This window comes from Acomys minous, assembly GCF_964271855.1.
Source record: "Acomys minous genome assembly, chromosome: 10".
NCBI classification, from domain to species: Eukaryota; Metazoa; Chordata; class Mammalia; order Rodentia; family Muridae; genus Acomys; species Acomys minous.
Window position 1 is genome coordinate 72,305,454 of NC_140491.1, and position 21,747 is coordinate 72,327,200.

The 21,747-nt window shown below is 44.2% G+C and overlaps 1 protein-coding gene across 6 annotated transcripts in view; it reads left to right on the forward strand.

Annotated features, from left to right (window-relative positions):
- MAPKAP1 (MAPK associated protein 1) overlaps positions 1-21,747 on the forward strand; it is a 215,513-nt gene that overhangs the window by 122,784 nt on the left and 70,982 nt on the right. For all 6 annotated transcript variants that reach the window (XM_084799625.1, XM_084799623.1, XM_084799628.1 and 3 more), the window contains one exon: positions 3,138-3,247. In XM_084799625.1, the coding sequence (XP_084655751.1) occupies positions 3,138-3,247 (110 nt within the window). The remainder of the gene's footprint in view (positions 1-3,137; positions 3,248-21,747) is intronic.

Genomic DNA, 21,747 nt, shown 5'->3' on the forward strand with positions numbered 1-21,747 from the left:
AGATGCTGTATCTGTGTGTGACCTAACCTGTCCCTGCCGGCCAGGGGACGTTAGGTACAGCTAGCAGCATGCTTTGCCTATAAGTCCATTGTCTTCTCAGTCTCAAACCCAATGCCCTCTGTGGAGTAAGAGCAGCTTTAAAAGATGTATTGCAATAGATATTGTAGAAAGCCCATAAAAAACGCTGAATGTAAAGAAATGAGGCATAAAACCCAGACTGTTTGGAAGTCAAGCTGAGAGCTGTGGTAGCAGATCTCCATTTCTGTTTATTAAATGGGAGCCTAACTTAATAGCCACGCCTAGCTGGGTAATAAGACCACTACTTTTGCGTTCTTCACCTTCAAAACCCCCTCCTGTGAGTGTGCATGCCCAAAAAAGACCCAAATTTACGTTTGTCTGGAGGTAAAGAGGTGTATACCTCACAGGAGGAAGCTGACTAGATGGAGCCGAGCGTGGTCTGCAGGGCAGAGCCACCTTCTCTTTTTAATGTGCGTGCTTTTACGGAAATGGAGCCCCAGAGTAAGATAGCACACACTCGTGGACGCACATTCCAAGTGCTGCTTTGCCCCTTCCCTTCACTGTTGTTTTCATTTTCCTCTCATGAACCTTGCTACCCTGGCTTCAGCTTGGAGGCTGTAAAGGAAGATGGAGAGCCGAGTTACCTCAGAATGATCACTATCGTTAACATTCACGGGTGGTTCACTTATCATTCCTGACTGCACAGACATGGCAGCCGCGCGGAAGCGTCCGCAGGTGTAGCATGGTGATACATATTACATTGTGCCACAATGGATTTATGTATTCTGTAACAAAAGAAAAGTGTAATGAAAAAATACAGAAGGTAATCCTTTATTCCTCTGCTACACAATTTATCAGTAAGGCCTGTAGATGGGAAGTGCCAGGGATTTCCTCTGCTTGCTTTAACCTTGTCACCCAGGTATGTTTTGGTAAAATGACAGAAAAATACAGGCTGGGGATTTTTCCTTTGCTTTAAACCTTTTAAAAGGACACTTTGAATTTATGGAAGTTAGTCCAGATACAAAACTGCCTGTTAAGCCCTTTGCCAAAAAAGTTGAGCACACTGGCTTGGAATGATGCTACCAGCCGGCCTCGGAACAGGAAGCAATGCAGCAGTTTATAAAAAGGCAAAATTACCATCATTCAGGTAGCTTCCAGGTGGATGAGTGTTTGTGCGGCCTGGGCCAGTACTAGTTTGCAAATTCCCCGAGAACTTGTGTTTCTTTTTGGCCCTACTCATCTATCACCTAACATACTGTCACAGATGGAGGACATACTAACTTCTGAGGAGAAAGCTTGGGAAGGCAGAGCTGAGTGTGGCTGATTGGCATTTGTTCCAATAGTCACTGGCCTGCTGCCAAAGCAAACACCCGCAAGTTTTTAAATGCACGGGGCCCTTTACATATCAGTGCTCTTGCCAGAGTATCACTTACAGCATCACTCCCAAAATAGAGAGTTTTTAAAGAGCTATTTCTTATTTTGCTTTGATCAGTAAAATAAACTTTTAAAGATTGTTCTGGGATGAGGTCCAGCTTCTGAGGTAAAGAATGGCTGGGGCTCAGGCATGATTCAGTAACAAAGTGTTCAGTAAAATTAGCTTGACAGTTCTCAGGCCTGCTGTTCGATAGCAAGAACCTTCACCACGTTAAAATGGATGGTTGTGCTGGCCAGAGCAGCATCAGCTTTGTGCTCTTTAACAAATGGAACGTCCAGGATTAAACAGCAAGCTGTATGGAGAGGGGTGCTGTGTTAGGGAAACACATTGGGTCTTTGGTTTGAGATTAGCCCGTAGCCCCTGTGGAGAACCAGCCTCCTGGATGGGTCTAACCTGGGCTTCTAACCTGTTCTTCTGCCATTGGGAAGCTTTCCCAGGGCTTGGCTTTTCTTTCAGATTTCTTGTCAGTGTTAAGTTCTGCCGTGGTTTTTGGCTATGTTCCCCTTTGAGATTCTTATGGGGAAGTGGGAATGTGACCTAACTCCTTATAGCAATTCTCGTGTAACAGAGTTGGAAACTCGGGTCCCATTTTTTACATGTGCTACTTGGAATTAGCCTGTTTTGTTCCAGTGCCCAAGCGTAGGGGGTCATATTTGTGACAGTTGTCACTGCGGTTAACAGTCTCTGAAGTTCCATCCACCTGGGTGATGGACTACTGGGTATTTTTGTTATTGTTTTGTTTTTAGCATACTTGTTGTTTGTTTGTTTGCTATTATTTTCCTTTTTCTTTTTCCATCTAGTTGAATCCTTCTCCAACATAATTTGACTAGGAAGCTTGCAAGCTGTGTTATTGTTTTGTCTTTCATTTATTTTTGCTTAAACTAATATTTTGTTTGATTTTCTAAGACTGAATAAATTTTTATAGTAAAGTATACACAGATTGTGTATTAAAAGCTGGATGGGCTGGGCATAGTGGGACACACCTTTAATACCAGGAGAGAGGCGGAGCTCTCTGAGTTTGAGGCCATCCTGGTCTATATAGTGAGACCCTGTCTCAAAACAAACCAAAATAACAACAGAAGATGGATGGACAGACCAATGTTCTACTGAACAGTTATGAAGAACCTTTTCTTTTTCTCTGGTGCGCCAAGGGGCGTATTGTGACCCTAGTGTCTGCCTGTAGTGACATCCACTGACATAAGTCAGGTTCTGTCAGTTGTCAGTCCTTGCTGCAGGATTTGGCTCCCAAGCCAAAATGGAGACTCTTGCGCCTCTAACCCAAGCTGACCAATTAGGTTCAGTGTGCAATAGATTAGAGAAGCATGCACCGACCCTGACCGTAGTTCACTTGGTGCTACTTATATTTAAATGCCCTCACAGATACCTGAGAAGTAGGTGTTTTGTTTTGTTTTGTTTTGTTTTCCCAAGACAGGTTTTTGGTTTTTTGTTTGTTTTTGTGCAGCCTTGGCTGTCCTGGAACTGGCTCTATAGACCCGGCTGCTGGCCTCGAACTCAGATATCCACCTGCCTGTGTCTCCTGAGTGCTGGGATTAAAGGTGTGCGCCACCACACCCAGCAGGTTTCTTCAAAATATTCACTGGCATTATCTGTGCTATTACTTTGAAGCTTTCCTAGGTATAGTGAAAGTTGTAGTGATAACTGTCTTGTGCTTGTCTTCCTACAGAAATGCTGCTCATGGGTTCTCCCTTATTCAGGTGGACAACACGAAGGTCACCATGAAGGAGATCTTGCTAAAGGCAGTGAAGCGAAGAAAAGGATCCCAGAAAATTTCAGGTGGGTTAGTTAGATTATATTGTGGCAGTAGGAGCTTAAGTTAGTTAAAAGGGTGTGTGTGTGTGTGTGTGTGTGTGTGTGTGAGAGAGAGAGAGAGAGAGAGAGAGAGAGAGAGAGAGAGAGAGAGAGCGCGCGCGAGCGCAGAGTGTGTGTGTCTGTGTGGTCTTGCACCTGTGCACATGTACTCATGTGTGATGTCTGGCTACATTGTTTTGGATATCCTTTCTAGAAGGTTGATTAGCAAGACTAATGTTTAGGGAAAAAAAGTGAGTTTTAAAGCTTCCTCTGGACCTCAGAAAGAACTGAGTCAGTGAGTGGCATTTGTGAAAAGAATGTGTTCAAATCAGTTATGGCACCCAATCATTAATAATTTATGGTAAACTTTTTGAGTTTACCGTTAGTTATTGTAAATTTGTCTTAAAATCTAAACCAAGAGACAGGTGTGGTAGTGCACACCTGTAATCCCAGCACTCGGGAGGCAGAGGCAGGTGGATCTCTGTGAGTTTGAGGCCAGCCTGGTCTACAAAGCAAGTAAGAACAGCCAAGGCTACACAGAGAAACCCTATCTCAAAAAACAAACAAACATAAAGATCCAAGCTGAGGAATAAGAAGCATAGCTGGGTGGCAGAGGCTTGCCCAGCATGTGCATGGTCCAGGTTTCTGTCCCCAGCACCACAGGAATCAAAATTAAACCTTAAGCTTGAATTACTGCTTCTCATTTCATGTCTTCACACAATTTTACACTGGGGCATTTTCAATTACTAGGATTCACAATAGGGGCGTAGCAGGACATTCTTTCCATTTTTACTAAATGAGGGCAATCTTACAAAGATGGCTTTAAAAAGATAAATTGTTTGATGCACCCATGTAGTTATTAACCTCTAACTCCTCATTAACCATCTTTTGGGGGGGTAGAAAATAGGCTTGTGCTATTAGATATGATACTTAAAGGATATAGAACACAAATATTACCAATATTAAGGAACAGTTCTTTTCAAGAATAATTCAAAGATTTATCTACTGTACTAAATTGTACTGTACAGACTACTGTACTAAAAGTCAGCCCGTATATGGCAAGTCAAGTGTCTTAGCTTTGTAAGTGAAGGGAATTTTTAAAAATACCTTTGAGCTCACCTTTTGGAAAGGAAGAGGGCATTGCTCAGCTTGAAGAAAATAGTTGTGTTCTCTTTTTAAGGGAGGCATATAATCTGTTCCAGATTTAATTAGCTATCTTCAGATGAAAGCTGAAGTTTTAATAAAAGTTAGAAGAGATAACACAGTGAAGGACACGGATGAGCTGTCTCAAGGCCATATTCCAGGGGAACGATAAGAGCTGTAAAAAATGGCAGAGGAGAGCAATTGAATGGAGCAATGAAAATCTGATTCTCATAAAAGAGAGAGAGAGAGAGAGAGATGCTGGTAGGGGCGGTTGTAGATGAGACCTGCTAGCGTCTGCAAGCAATTTGGATGCGTGCCAGGAGTCATTGTTCACCCTCGGCTGTGGCGGCTCCGTCCAGATGTGCCAACTGCACGTTTCGGCTTTTGCCAGCTGACTGCGCCGTTTGATAACCAGCTCTCTGGATGCCCATCACTGGCCGCAGAGATAGAATTAAATGATGATGATCTTCCCACAAGTTGGGAGAGGAAACAATGCATATAAATCTTGATTTCATCTCAGCGTGAGAAGTCTTTATCCATCATCACTCATAATGAACAAGTCGTTAGCTGGGATGAATGGTGCTCTGCTTTTTCCAAACACCTCTTTTGTTCATTTTTTGGGTGACTTTTATCTATTGCATGGGGGTCAAACCTCTTTGCATTTAGGGGATGATTGAAGAGGCACAGCCTCTCCATCCCAGGGGAGAGTAGATGTGTGGGGTTCCAGGTGCCAATCTAATAGCTTTTAAATAGCTTCAGATACTCAAGGGTATTTAATGAGCACTCACTCTGTAGAGTCAGGGGTCTTTGCTCTCTATATTTTTTTTACATAATAGTGAGTTTTGTAACAGTTATTTATATTCCAAGAATGTATTGTTTTGAGTTGTCTAGGAAGGAGATGCAACTTTTTTTTAGCCTTCTCAATAGAACTTGACCTGCCAGTGACATTTGCAGGTTTTGTTGTTGTTGTTGTTTTGTTTTGTTTTGCTTTTAGAATGTGAAACCCCAATAAATTTACAGGGATACAGCTGAGCCAGCGTCCTTCCTTCTGTCTCCAGCCATCTCTATCCAGTCTTATATTTGTTTATCTGTGTCTGCCCCCCCAATCCACATTATGTGCTCTCAGGCACATGTGCACAGTTGCATGTGCTTCCTTATGCTCACCTTGTGTGTACACCCGGCCTTTTCATCAGTCTCTGCCATGTCTTTGGCAAAAGCTTAGGATTTATTATCCAAGGTATTATTTACTACTGTTCACACTACTGTAGCCACTTGAGATTGACACGTTTACATATATTGCTCTCCATTTTCTTATGTCAAGAAGCATTTTAAAGTAAACCTTTTCACTTGCTGTAAGAGTCTGTTTTCAGAAGTTGAAGGGTCATCAGTTTGGCAAAGATTTATTTAGGGTTAGCACAGAAGAGGTGGCATTCATGTTGTGGTTTGAACTTTGTACTGGGGAGTAGGCTTCTTTTCAAGAGTGACTAAGAAAAAGAAGAAAATCCTCTTTAACACAGAAGAAAGTACATTTACTTAGTAAAAATCGTTGTTGCCCACACATGGCTATGAGGTACTGAGATTTTTCCCCATTACCTCAGGAACTCCATTGTGAACTTGGTGGGAAGATGTCTGGCACAGTGACCTGCTCCATCGCCTTGGCGAGGACAGGGCTTGTGTGCTGGGCTCTCTCCTCCAGCAGCGTTAGCCTGATGGATTACACTTGTCTCTACCACTGTAACTCAGCTCAAGTGAGAAGACAGGCAATGACACTTGAAACTGAGCAACATGTGAGTGCTGCATGAAGCCTGTGGTTCCCGTCCTGTTCAGTCATCAGAGGCCAGCCAGAGAACAAGACTGAGGAACCCTTCCATTCCTTCCACTCACACCTAGCTTCTCTCAGCTTTCTCTGGCCTGACCATACGGCTTCATTTAATAATAGCAGCAAGTGGGGAATTTGAATGATCCCGTTATTAAATCAAATTGTGGACTTAATGACAGTCCCAGTACCAAATACCCTTTCCTCTGGTGCTTACTTAGTTTGTTTCCTTTCTTTCTTTTTTTCCTTTTTTAAAGAAAAAAAGTAGTAGGTATGGAGGGGGGAGGACAAACCCTAAAAACCTCAGTTTAAACATATGTCTTTGTTAAAGGAAACTTGGGGGCTTTAAAATAAATTTTGCCTTTTAGGATAGATAGTAACGTGTACTTTATAGAAGTTTGTAGAACTTTACAGAAGATAGTAGCTTTTGTAAAGTCTTGGTGTGCATTGTTTGTAGTTATTTCATCAGGTCATAGCTATTGACGGACACTGCAGGGGGTTTTCCTATTAATATTCATGTACTTAGCTATAGTCATTTATTCACAGTGTGTTCCAGTCAAATCTCTGGGAAGACAAATTTTTAAAGCCTTATTTTTAAATATCTCCTCCAAAGTTTCAGTTTTTTCATCTTATCATTGACCTACTTAGCATCTGGAGGAGTCTCCTTGCATCGGTGGCAAACAGTAAATAGAGAGTAAAGTAAACAAATGCATTCACTAATTTTAACAGTTGGATGGGAGAGTTTTTGGCACAGTGAAGATAGATCACTGTCAGATCCCTGGATTTAGTCAGTGAAATATACTAACTTGTCATTTAGTGAATAAAGACCTTAGTCAGTTTCTCAGTTTACAGGATCGCCCTTCTGATTGGGGCCTTGGGCTTGTTGGCATTTTGTTTAGTTGTTGCCTTTATACTGTTTTTCCTCCGCCGTCATGTGTCCTGAAGCATGCTGGTGTGACAGATGATGCTGAGAAATGGAAGCATGTCAGTTCAGTTCACACCATCACAGAAACACAGGGACCTCCCAGTCTGCAGCACGAAGACTTAGAATAGGATTTGCCCAGGAGAGGTCTGTGTGGCTGTGCTTGTTTATGCATACTCATTTTGAAATGGGGCCATTTTTCTGTTATCTGCTGAAAAGACTAGAAAAGCATGCTAATGATTTTCCTTAATGACCCTATTCTTGCCTTTTGAAGTGTGGACATACTTTATTAATTTGAGTTTCTTTTTTTTTTTTAAGTTCTTACAGTATTATTTTCTTTTCGATATTCATTACTGCTTGTCTCAGAAAATTCCACCTAGAAAAGTGTTAACTTTGCCAGGGAGCTCTCTCTCAGCCTCTTTATTGAGAGTCAGAGGCAGCATTTGCCCACCACTTCACTGTGCTTCACTTGCTGCTTCTCAAGGAGACCATGCTGAGGCGCGCGGGGAGGGGACACTGGTGGTGGAGGGGAGCAGCAGCACAGACGGTGCACGGGATTCTGTGTGGCAGACAGACGATACGTCGATGGAGTCTTCAGTTCCCCATTAACAGTTCATGTAGAGCCTGCATGTTGACCCAAGTGCACTGGTAGCCAGCTGTGTTGTGTGTGCGTCTATTCCTCATGCTCCCTATTCCTCAGACATTGCTTGAGTGCAAGGAGACAGTGGCACAACAAGATGCTTGCCAAGGAAAACCCCGGACACTCCAGATACAAAGGAGACATGAGCGGTAGAGAACAAGAACACAGGCAGAGGAGCTCACTGCATCACACAGGAAGGATGCTCACTGCATCACACAGGAAGGATGCTCAGGGAATTCCCCCTTTCCTGGGAAAAGCACACTTGAACAGAGCCCTTCACTTGTACACTGTGAAGACCTGAAGAGGGAAGGCACTGCCATCAAAGCAGTGGCTTATATTTCACTGCAAAAGGAACATTCCAGTTTCCTGTGCTGTTTAACTGACTTAGCTGAAGTTGTAGTACAGTTGACCCTTAAGAGACATACAACAGGTGCTCACACAATCAGCGGTACCATCATCTACCTCGTCACAGAGCCACACTCAGTCTTCAGTCTTGGATTTTCCCATCCCCGCTCCCTGTGCCATGAGTGTTCCCTCTAGAGCATATCTTGAGTCTGTCTTAGCCACTGTCTCTTTTCATCTGAAACACTGCCACAAGTCTCTGGTTGGCTTTCCTGCCACTGCTCTTAGCCTCTCCAGCCTGTGGTCTATACAGAGAGACCCTGTGAAATGTGAATCAGATCATAGCTGCTCCAAACCCTTTAAGGATAACTATCTGCGTTCAGAATAAAATCCAAACTTATAGTCATTGTAAAATACACTGGGCCCCAAGGAGAGGAGAGGGCATATAGACTGGGAACCCAAAGAAAGGAAAGAACTGGGAGTTAATATGGAAGGACGTGCAGAGTGGATGACACTCCAGCGGGCACAGGTCAGGCGATGACCTCAGCAAGGGCGAGGGCAGCATCAGAGCCTGTGTCCTCAGCCACAGGAGGCCTCACATTCATGCCAGACAGGCAGAATACAAATGAATGTTCTATTTATCATGCGTGTCTTAGGGGCATTCGTGACAGGAAGGAGTTGGTCTTTGTAGAAGCAGGATCTGTGTGGGGGCAGGGAGCTGAGAGCTGTGAACCCATGTGTCTTTGTGCTCTTACAGATACCACTCACTGCACTCAAGCACACTAGAGAGGGGTGGGGTGTGTGACGCCAGAAACACCGAGAGGGGAAACATGGCGCTCTGTGGTGTCAGGAGCTGTGATGACTGTGTGGATGTAATCGGAATCTTCCAGGCCTCACTTTCCTTTGCTCTGAGAGAAGCTAGTTACCCAGATTTCCACAGCAAGTGAATGGCGAGCCTAAATTAGAGCCCAGGCTTCTTTGACCTCAAAGCCCATACTCTTTTTATTTGTACCATGTTGCTTATTAGAACCCTAATGGGAGAACAAATTTAAAATTCTGTAAACAGAAATGTTCGTTGATTGTGAAATCTAAATGCACTAGGGAAGAGCAGCATTTAGAGGAACCCCATGGTGAATCTCAACATAAAGCCAGGAATTCTTTTTGTAATTGCACAGTTTGTCTGTATCAGTGTCAGTTCTAATGTTTTATGTCTAGCTTTCTTAAAGCAACATACACCTGGCCTGAACTGCCCTATTAGGAAGGGAAAACTCAGGGGCTAGGGATGTGGCTCAGTGATAGAATACTTGCCAGGAATATGTGCAGCCCTGTGTGCCATCCACAGTACCACAAGAAGCGCGGCACATGTGTGTAATGGAGTCAACATTTTAATATATGTGAGCCTAAAATGCTGTGTGATAAACTGGTGGGAACTCATGTGAGCACAAGTGTCTTTTGCATAGGGCCAGAGACCCAGTGCCCTTTCTTCTGTGGAAGAAAGCTTGTGAGCCAGCACTAATGTGCAGGCTCCCTATCCTGTAGCAGATATTCCTAAGAAGAAAGGGAACATAGGAACATCTAAATGGTGCCTGTTCACTTTTGCAAAAAGTAGTAATTTCTGCAGACAACTACACCTCGTTATGAGAAAAATAAGTAATCACACTGATGCCACTCGTGCATGGGGGCTGAGTAAGAAATAAAGAGTCAACATTTGGTGTCTAGTGACCCTGTGGGAAAATGCTAGAGTAAATTAGGATTGCTAGGCGTTTAAATGTGCAACTCAGAGGTGCCCCCAGGCAAGAAGCTCGTAGTTAAATAAATATTCCTCCCTGACACCTTTCTCTGCCTCTTTATCTTGTTGTTTGATCTCACCTGAGCCTCCCTCTGTCTGGACTGCTCCGAGCCTCCTGATGGATCTTCTCTAGCATAGAGCAGAGCACGTTAAAGATGGCATTGCAGTCAACTATTTTATCCAGAAAGCCTGGAAATTTAGAGAATTTATGTCAAGCAAAAATCTTTTGGAACCACTTTAGAGACCCAATTATTTTAGAAGGGTGTTATGAGCTCTCACAACTGCCACATCAGAGCGACTTGAAATATATCATTCACCAAAACCGCATTTGACCAGCACTTACTCTTCCTACTAGTCGCTAATCTTTCAGAAGTTCCTTTTCCATTACAAAATCTATTCATTCACTTCATCCAGGCCAGTCACAGCACGGATTAGATTAATGAAACGGCAAGACGAAAGGAAGGGAGAAGACACACACTGGCCGTGTGGTGCTACCGAGGTGCACACAGCTCCAAGACAAGGGACATGTCCCTGGGCCCACTGGGGATTTAGCTTTAGCTCTCTGGAAATACTACTGTACTAAGTGTGCATTTTGATGGTAAGCTGCCGCCTGGTTGTAGAAATGCCTAGAAGGTCAAGGGTCTGCTTAGAATGAAAGAACTGTAACGCACTTGTGAGCTGCCCTCCCAGCCTCACTCCCCTCAGCTCTGAAATGAAGAGGGTGAGTAAAGGCTCATTCATGTACTGTATGTACTTAATCGAGGTGTGGCTCTGAGATGCCACTTGGTTTACAGGTGTCATCAAATGCTACATCAGTGCCAGTGTCACACTGGAAAGTCACAGGAAAAGAGACACTAAAATGTAGTAAATCTCCTAGCAGAAGCATCACAGGAAAGGAACCACAGTGATAAAAACTACTGGGTGGGGCAGGGACCCAAGCAGAAATGCTCTATAGTCATTTCTTTGACATCTTTTTAAAGATTAACCTAGACTTTGATGTGCAGCTAAATGAAAATGTCTCAAGCAGAAGAGATGCAGTCAGAGAATATAGACACCTCCCGTCATGAGCACAGGAAAGTGGCCTTAGAACCTAGGCAGGTGCCAGATCTGACAAGGCAAGCTCTGGTGGAAAAACGCAGACTGGAGGAGGTGGGCCCATTTGTTAGGGCTGGTGATGTAGTGCTTGAGAGTAGGCAGTAGGGATCTCCTGACGCCCAAGACGCTTCCTGATAGCTGAGGAGGCAGCGGATAAAAGGCAGCTATAATGCCATGAATGTAATAAGCAGAAGGTAATTACAGAACCAGAGTGTGTAAGGGGAAGGATACCTTGGTCCAGTCAGAGAAAATTGTCAGAATGTGCTTTCTGGCAGAGGCTAGAGGAACGTGAGGAGGAACAGAATTGAATGCTCAGACTGCTGTTCCTCCCACCCTAGGAGGAGCTTGGAGTCTGAGGGTAAGGTGCTCATTTGGGGCTAGGTCATGTTTGTAAAGCATGTTAAATTTGATCTTTACTTTGATGGCAAGAGGGCACCATTAAAAGGAAGGCAATCTAACCAGGGTTTCTTTTCAAACACTGTGTGTGTGTGCATTGAGGGGAACTTGAGGGGAAGACATGAGTGCAGAGGCTCCTGAGGAAGCAGGGCAGCAGATGATGGAGCCCTGGATGCAGATGTGCGAAGCGCTGTGTTCAAGTAGGAGAGGCAGGATAGCAGTCAGAGTCTCATTTCCTGCCTGGAGCTGAAGTGCGCTTGGGAGCATAGAGTGGATTGAAGCTGTAGGCTGGGCACCTGGGGCTGATCCTAGAAGACGAAGGGAGGAAATGACCTCAGCAGTTACTGTGGAAAACACTTTGGAGGTGTGTCCAACAAAGAGTGTCGTTTACTTGAATTTCCTTTTAAGTTTTTACTCAATCCTCATACAGATAGGGACACAGACTAGTGTTTTGTGGGCCCATATTGTCTCTAGTGTTTGTTTGTATGGGTCTGTGTGACATGTGTGCATGCTACAGTGCACATGTGAAGGTCAGAGGACAGCTTTTTGGAAATCAGTTTCCTTCTTCCAGGCATTGAATGTAGGTTGTCAGACTTGACAGGAAGCACCTTTACCTGCTAAGCCTTCTTGTTAGCTCTCCTTTTTACTAATTATTTATATATTGGTTTCTTTTTTAAAAATATATTTTATTAATTTATTCATATTACACCTAAATTGTTATCCCATCCCTTGTATCCTCCCATTTTCCCCTTACTCCCCTTCCTCTGTGACTGTGACTGAGGGGACCTCCTCCCCCTGTATGTGCTCTTAGGGTATCAAGTCTCTTCTTGGTAGCCAGCTATCCTTCCTCTGAGTGCCACCAGGCCTCCCCATCCAGGGGACGTGGTCAAATACGGGACACCAGAGTTCGTGTGAAAGTCATATCCCACTCTCCACTCAACTGTGGAGAATGTCCTGTCCATTGGCTAGATCTGGGTAGGGGTTTGAAGTTTACTGCATGAATTGTCCTTGGCTGGTACCATAGTTTGAGGAGGACCCCTGGGCCCAGATCTGCCTATCATAATGTTCTTCTTGTAGGTTTCTAGGACCCTCTGGATCCTTCTATTTCCCCATTCTCCCATGCTTCTCTCACCTAGAGTCCCAATAGTATGTCCTCCCCTCTGTCCCACTTTGCTGGTAAGTGAAGACTTTCATGGGACATAGCCCTTGGGCTAGTGTCCAGATATAAGTGAGTATATACCATTGGACTCTTTCTGCTTCTGGATTAACTCACTCACTATGATCATTTCTAGCTCAATCCATTTATCCACAAATTTTGGGAATTCCTTATTTTTAATAGCTGAGTAATATTCTATAGTGTAAATGTACCACAGTTTCTTTATCCATATATTGGTTTCTTTAAGAGACGCTCTAGCTAGCCTGGAACTTACTATGTAGACCAGGCTGGCTTGGGACTCACATGAGATTCACCTGCCCCTGCCTGCTGGGATTAAAGTCATATGACATAGTTCCTGGCCCCTTTTGCTTTTTTACATGACTTACATCTGTCAAGCCAGCTCATAATAAATGAGAGATATCTATATGGTTTCGAACATGTATATGATCTTATGTCTGCTTTTTTCATTCACACACACTAAACATTATTCTGTATGAGAATGACTATGCTTTTTTGTTTTCCTAGTTAAATGTGTTTAACCTAACAATTAAGTTATTTAGATTTTTTCTGACTTTTCAGATACATGAAGTGATCCGTCTTTTATGACTATTTTTTGCATATTTGTGCTAGACTTTAAGTATGGGATTACGGGTCAGTGGTTTGCTTACTGGAATACTGAGGGCTGGGGAGTGTGCTCAGTGGGTAAATAAATGCCTGCCACACTCTTGTGAGGCCCCAAGTTCAGATCTGCAAAGCTGGGCGTGGTCATATACCTCTGTGACTCCAGCATTAGAAGACGGAGGCAGACAGATCCCTGGAGCTTACCTGCCCCACTTCAGACACACACACACACACACACACACACACACACACACACACACACACACATATCTTTCAAGCAGCTGTTAGATAGCCTGTCATTCCTGGAGTATGGAGATTAAATACCTGCCCCCACACCTTACCATCACTGACTTCCACCAATCTTTTCAGCTTTTCCAAACTGAGAGGTAGCAGTTAATACCTCATTTTACTTTGTATATCTGAGCCTTCAGTGTATTGAGTATAGAGTGCTTGTTAGCCACTTGTCTTTCTAAACAATGCTACCACTTAAGATGGACAGCAACTTCTTTTAAGGGAGGAAGAGATTGAGAAAAGTCTGACTTTAATAGCCTGTAAAATGTATCCTATAGTACAAAATAGGGTTTTCCCCACCTGGCTTTCCTCTCTCCACCTAGGCAGGTGAGAAGGAGTGTGTGCACGCCCGATGGTATCCGGAGAAGGGCCCAAATCCCAGGCCAAGCAACTTTGCTTCTTTGCCTGCCGGCCTTTTGATTCACTCATATAGCTTCGTGATCAGAGGACCTGTCTGGTAATTTACCAGAATTCAGTTCAGTTTGTTTGAGACCTTTATTATTTCCTTTCTTTATCATCAAAACTATCATAAAACACAGATTTTCAATGAAACGTTTATTAAATCTTCCTTCAATCTGGTACATACCGGCACTTGGAAAGTGCAGTACAGACTGGGACTCAGAAGTGTTGACAAAATTGTCACCCCTGAGTAGGTTTCTTTGGGGAAGGCATGTCTAAGGACACGGCTGGCAGCATTATAAACAGCACTGGTACCAAGGGCAACTGTAGGGGGCTAATGGGGACCCTGCATCATTCCTTGCCATGTGCCTGGTGAGAAAACTCCTAGAAGTTTCTGGGAATGGTAGCAAGTGGGGAGAGGCTGCAACCAACAATCAGTGTCACAAAGTGGAGATGACTAATTTGCTGAGGAGGCCGTTGAGACGGATGTTTAATTAGCTGAAGTCAGAGTGGATAAATTGGGAGAGGACTGCCTATGCAGAGAGGTGCCTTTTCCCACATCTCTCATTTAACTGTTCTCTCTCTCTCTCTCTCTCTCTCTCTCTCTCTCTCTCTCCCTCCCTCCCTCCCTCCCTCCCTCCCCCCCCTCTCATTAACATTTTCTTTTTCAAAACAACATCTTTAAGGGGGAAAGGAGTAGAGAGGGAGTACCAAAAGTGACTCTGATGTCGATGAAAATTGACAGTATCCCCAGCATTTTTATGTTTAACCTTTACAAAAGGCCTTGTGACCTGGGCTGAATCCTTTTTGTTTTTATGGTTGTGCAAACCATGATAATAGGAGGAGGTATGTGTGTGCACTTGTGTACCTGTGTGTAAGTATGCACATGTATTTGCATGATCATGAGTATTGATAAGGGTTAATATAGATGAAATTAGATTCTTAAGCTCTGTGTATTTTTTCTCAACTACAAAATTCCCTCACTTAGAATGAAAGGCTGTTGAAAGCTTTCTGAGCTAAGGGCAATATATTGTGTGTTGACAGAGTCCAAGTAAAGTCAGGCACTGGCCTGCACAACTGTAGGAGAGCAAATAACATTTGTAGTGTTTGTGCATATTACTGTGTGCAAAAACAGAATTGTAAACATTGAATTGTAGTTAATTGAATACAGAGTATGTTAAACATACTTGGTATCTTGCTTCAAAATGCATTTCAAAAGGTGGGTATGGGGGTAAATGCCTGCTAGAGCAAATGTAGCCAAGTTTTAGTTATGGAATATAGTAGTAGGTACATGGATTTTTTTGTGTGTGAGCAATTATCAGCTTTTCAGGGTTATAAAAAAATTAATGGTAACATAGATGGTGGGGAGCTAGAGAAATGGCTAGGTGGTGAAAGCATTTACCTTATAAGCACAAGGAGCTGAGTTCAAATCCCAACCAGTCATGTAAAAAGCTAGATGCATGCCTTACACTCCTGTAAGCCCAGCACTGGGAAGCACTGGCAGGCAGATCTCAAGAGCTGCCTGCTGGGTTAGTAAGAGACACTTTCACACCAGTAAGGCAGAGAGCAGCAGGGGAAGCCACCCAGTGGTGTGGGGTATTTTATTTTCCTGTACATAATATGTCAAATAACATCTGAGGTTATGACTTCTTTGTCGTCTATTGGCCGATGGTTTCAACTTGACACGTAAAGTACAGTGTGTTAATAATTATTACCACCTATGTCAGTGTTTTTCACACTTACATTTTAGTTACTAAAATAACTTTATTGGTTGCTATTTTCATTTTATACATAGAATGAGTAAAGCTCAGAGAGGCAACAGCAGTTGCCATGGTCACACAGTAGTTAATGAGTAACCTGGGACCTAAACTCACATGTCCCTATGTTGTCCTATTCACCACTACATGGCATTTCCTTCTGCTGGGTTAGTTTCAGGACCCACAGCCCAGTGGAGACAGGTGCAATCGGCTTCATTCCAGGAAGGGAGCTTAATTCTGTAGGAAAAGCCTGGACTTTGGAACTAAATCCCCCTAGGTCTGCAGCAGCACTTCTCATAAGCAATGAAATGAAGCAAGTCATCAACCCCTTCCAGCCTCAGTTGTTGTCTCTGAAAAGAAGGGTTGCTGGGAGCTTACAAAACCTTAATCCATGGAAACTACTCAGTCAGTGGAAGCCATCTGTTGTCACCATTGTGTTGAGTGCACTCTTAGACCTGGGTTTCTTTGGAGTCTTTGCTTTACATCTTTCCACTCACGTGGCCTGGCCTTTGCCTATAACTTTCTGTTTTCCAGTATTTCAAGTCTATAGAAAACTTAACATGATATAGAAGGAGGCTTTGTATTGTTTGTGCTTGGGCTTGGGGCTGCTGGACGCACCCATTCCTCAGAACAGCTGCCTTTTCCTAACAAGGATACCCGGGCCATGATAGAGGAGAACTGATCCCAAGGCTTCTTTGTCAAACAGCTGCTTACATCATCAGCTTCCTGGGCCAGAGAATCTAGAGGTAAAGCCAGGAGAGGGGAGCTGCCAGGGATCTTATTTACAAGTGCGGTTTGCCACTCCTGTGGTGGTGGTTTAGCACCTCCCAGAGTGTTTGCCGTTTCTCAGGTGCTCGTGCACAGAGAGGACATCAGTGAAGATGACTGTAGAATTATATGAGAGGCTCAGAGTGCGGTGCCTGCCTCTGGGAAGAGTATGGGTCTTCCCCCCAGGCCAAGCTAAAGAACCTTTCTCCAGTCATGCCAGCCTCTGTTGATCTTGTTGCCAGCTAGAAGAAATCTTCCTCTGCCAAGATAGAGTTTACTACTTTGTATAAAGCCACTCCTTTACAAGAGTTAGCCTACCCTAGCAGACTTGTCCATGACCAGCTGAGTGTCCTCAGTCCTGACCCCACTGCCCACAGAGGCCTGGCAGGAGAGCCATTTTCCTCCAGAAGCAGTTTAGAATGTAGCTTTCAGCAGCTGTGGTGTGACAGCATAGAGGTCCCCCTTTCCGGCCAGTTGCAGATAGAAGAGCTTCCTGCTGTGCATCTGTAGTCCCTGTGGGCACCACATTGTGAAAAAAGGAAGCTGGGAGCAAGAGGATCAGGAGTTCAGGGCCAGCCCAGACTCTGTGAGTCTCTCAGAAACCCAAAGAAGAGGAGGCAGGAGATTACCTAGTCAATGAGGCAATTTCTTTTTCTGTCTTATTGTGATAATGTCTAGAAACAGGGCAAGCTTAAGATGAGGCCAGCAGCACTGGGCTTACACCGGAAGGCAGGTGCATGGGTCTCATCCATACCCACCTCCATGACTCCCTAGGTCACAGAACACAGTCAGTGAAGTGTGTGGATGCCACCTTGTCATCAAACTAACTTTCAGAGGAAGCCAGTGAGGTGTGGCTAAAGCTCAACTGCTGTAGAAGGTGCAAGGCGTACTTGGAGCTCTTCAGTGTTCCCAGAGATGTCACCACTAAATCACAGAAGTGCCAGATCATAGCAAAACTTGAGATTTCTGGGTTTCTCCCTGTACTATGTTTAATAGTGGAACAATGTGAGTTAAGATGAAGCACAGATTAAAGTAAAACAGACAAATAAACTGAAGGCTCACATGGATTTCTCAAGCATAAGGTGTCAGAAGCACCCTTAACACTCAGTGAGTATTCTGGCAGTCTCTGCTGTGCCAGGCAGAGCAGGGAGAAGACAGTGCCCGTCCTCAGCTCACACTCTAGTGGGGAGAGGAGAAAGCAGGTGAAGGTAAAAGGTGAAGCAACAAGATGCAGGGACAACAGTTTTTGCTTGTAGCTTCAGGAGTCCTTCTGTGTTCCACCGGAAGGGGCTCTTGCGTCCTCAGGTTTCTGAGTTCCTCTGCTGAAGAGAACGTCCTGTCTCCAAGATCAGACATGCCCTTACTCTCTTACTGTCTCCTTGTTTCCATGAGCTTCCTGTCTTGTCCACCAGCACTGGGCAGGGCAGCAGAAGCCGGGCAGGTACTCCACTTGGATCAGCAGTAGCCAGAAAGGTGGGCAGGTCTCCCCTCAGTCTTGCAGCTGCTGAGAATATGCACCCAGCATCTTAACCTGTCAGCAGAAGACCAGGGACTGACAGCAGTGATAGGTTGATCTTGCCAGATGTTGTTAATTACCTTGCAAAAGACAACTGTGATTGACTCCTTTTCCTTTGGGACAGGGATATTGAACTTAGTGGAGTAAATTAATTGTGTAAAATGAAAGCTTTCTGCGGACAATAATGTTGTTGTTTTGTTTGTTTGTTTATTTGTTTGTTTGGTTTGGTTTGCCAAAACCACTGCTGACCTAGAGGCGGTGGCTGACCTGCAGCCTCTTAACTGAATGCTGGCTCAGACCACCCTCTTGCTTAGGAGCAATTCATTGCTTTTCACTGTGAGAGACTAAGCTTTTTCAGAGAGTTGAACCATTAAATGGACACTTATATGTCTTTGAATGAAAAGGCTGTACACATCACTTAGCATTGCCTCCTGGTTCCCATGACTGTGCGTGTCTGTGTGTGTGTGCGCGTGTCATCTCCCGGGCATCATCAGGAGCCAGAGGAACATGCCACAGCCAGACACTTGGCACAGAGAAGGAAACACTGCATACCATGTACAGAAGAAAGGCACAGCAGACTCCCTTCCTCCTCTTCTGTGGTGGACATTGATAGATACTGATTGATCTAGATGATCGTCTTTTTAAATCACCTAGTAAAAGTACTAAACAAAATCTGAAGGTGAATACTAGAAAAACATCCTAAGAATGTAAATTAGCTATCTGTGAGTTGGAGCTTCAGAAGGTGGGGATCACTGTGGTTTGTCCTAGGACTTGGGTTTTGTTTACTTACAAATTGTACATGACCTTTGATGAAAGTAAAAATAGATTTTTTTTTTTTTTTAAAGAAAGCAGCTTCCTTTCAAATTCTACAGCTTAGAAAGATTTCTCTTTTCCCCTTTGTATGGACTTTCTCTATTTGGAAACTTCGTCTCCCCTAAAAGCCACCATCCATTTTATCGGTTAGATGTCAGGTTTCTCTAAGAACATCATTAAATAGTTGCTTCCTGTAATAAACATTTCCAGACTCTGAGAGCAAATGCTGTATGAGCATAGCCATCACGTTGTGACTTCGCCAACATTACAGCCCTGTGACCTGGATTTTCCGTGGGCTAAAGCACAAGCTATTAGCCTAATACTTGTTTCCATTCTAAGAATGACTAATACTTCTAGTAAAAATGAAAACAGCTGCTTTTCCATAGCATTAGAGTCCCAAACAGCTGTCACATGTACATTTTGACATCCTTCTTTCCCTTTAAAACTAGGACAGAAATGAGTTGACTGGATGTACTGATCTGGCTCATCGCATCATATAACTTCTGTGGAGAGGTAGAGAAGAGGTCATAGGAGTCACGTCAGGTATAGCTATCTCACGATGCTTGAGCACGCTTAGAATGAAAACCCTGTGGTGAGAGTCTCTAGTACGAAGAGCTGCCTTTGCCAACAGGCCTGAGCCCAGCAGGCAGCTATTGTTGAAGACATAGTGGATTGTCACTCTGTCTCTTGAGAGCCTGGAGCGCTAACTCTCTGCAGCTTTTCTATGTGTCGGGGATGGCTGCTATGCAAGAAGAGGGTCTCCTTTGGCATGAAGCCCTGATCCTGCTCACCGGGTGACCTTAGTCAGGCCTTTAGCCTCTTCAGTAAAGTCAAGTCCCAGTGGCATGATAGACTGCTGCTTTGTTCTTAGCTGCAGAGAGTAAGGCCTGGGTTTGGAAAAGCCTGCCTGGCTCCACTCTTGGTCTTACATTGATTAGTTAGCTCCTTGGTGTCCTAGTCTGCATGGCTTTCATGTCTCTCCTGTGTGAGAGAAAGTGGTTAACACTGCCTTCTTTGTGGCATTGTTGAGACTATGATGTCCACACAGTTCTCCCCTCAACTGCACATCCTCGCCATGCCATCAGACACTGTAGTCCCATCTCAACTGAGACCCAGTCCCGTTCACATTCTGTGCTATAGTGTTGCTTTTGGGCCCTGTTTTGGTTTTATCTGTGTATTTGTTGGCTGGGACCACTTTGAGACGTGGGAGATTATAGCTGCTAAGGGATCTCAGCTTGAATTAAGTCCCTAGAGGGTACAGCCCAGAACATGGACCTCTGTCTGCCCAGCTGCTCACTTGAGGTTGTCCAGAGCTGTGAGGCCCTCGTCAGAGCAGCAGTGAGAGCACAGGAGTGCACGTGTCGGCTAGACCTGGCATTCCTCTGAGACACCCTGATAAGCAGACGGGTTAAAAGCAGGAGAAACTTTTGCCATAAATTTTCTTTTCAGCAGGACTTCCCAGGGAACATCTGACATGAGCTGGGAAGAGATGCTGATTGGCCCGGGAGTCAGCTGAAGGAGACAGGAACTGCAGTGGAAGCTGCTGGATTTACTGTTATTAGCAAGGCAAATGGAAAGCCAGCAGGGCAGCCAGCTCCAGATAATAGATGAAACCAGAAAGAAAACTCCCAGAAAGAAAAATGGCTGGCAGCCATGAACCCTCGGCTGCCATTTTTCTATCACTCTAACCTTTTGTTTGGTTTGTCACACAGGGAAAAGCATACTTAAACTTCTTAGTTCTGTCACAGTTAGCTTAAGATAAAGCAGATATATAATTTTTCTTTTCACCTGTTTGATAGCTTGAGAGCTAGGCACAGCAAAGCATGCTGAACTGTTCTTCATTGATCACTGTGAGCCAAGCTGAGGCCCTTACTATGTTCGTACCTCATTTAATCATTGCAGTAACCACTTGAATTAGAGTGGTTCCCGTCCTCAGCTTAGAGACAAGAAGCTGAGATTCGAATGTGAGCAGTAAGGGCTGCTCAATTTCATGGGAGGTACTGTGTGCCAGAGCCCATGTGGCTGTTGGGAAGAGCTGGCCAGGGTCTCAGCCTCTCAAGAAGGACTTAGGATGTGCATGTCCGCTTGAAACAAGCTCCACTTCTACAAGGTTGTTGGAAGAAAGATGGGGCAGGCAGAAAGGAGCCCTGCTGCAGGTGGGTCTTAAGTTTGAAGGGTCTGTCAGGGAGAGTGGCATGTTGTGTCACCAGAAGCAAGAAAGCAGGTAATGTTTAGCATCCAGGGACAGCTGCAAACAGTTACATGCTAATACAGGGCTGGGCCACAGGGGCAAGCAGTAAGCAAAAGTCTCATTGTCAGGGGCTGGAGAGATGGCTCAGCAGTTTAGAGCACTGACTGTTCTTCCAGAGGTCCTGAGTTCAATTCCCAGCAACCACATGGTGGCCCACAACCATCTCTAATGTGATCTGTGCCCTCCTCTGGCCTGCAGGTGTACATGTAGGCAGAGCATTGTATACATAATAATAAAAAGTCTCATTGTCAGATTCACCTTTTACAAATTCCTTTAGAAATGTTTTTTTTTCCTGAAATCCATACAGTTAGCTTTTTATTCTCTACTATTAGAACAGATGAAAGCTAGGAATGAATAATTTCAAGTGATGAAATCAAACTTAGCCAGAAAGATGCTCAGGCTATAAAATAGGCTGGAAAACTGAGACTCCACCATCTGCCTAGTTAGCTCAGTCAGTCAGTCATCCCATGTTGACCAAGTCGCATCATTTCAAAGATGAATAAGCCAGTCCTTGGTTGAACTGTTGAGAATCATGGCAAGTGGAATTTCATAGATTACTTAACACTGTTTTTTTAGTTGGGTCATTCCCTCTCCTTTCCTTCAATCTTATCTAGCAAGTACAGTTCAGTTCACATAAATGTGCAATTCACGCACAAGGAGATCCAGGCGTACAAGTGTCGTCAGAAGATAGGGCAGGATTTCAGAGACGCACACTGAGAGCATGCTGAGAATGGGGCAGGACACCTGGCCTGAGGGCAAGGGCCATCATC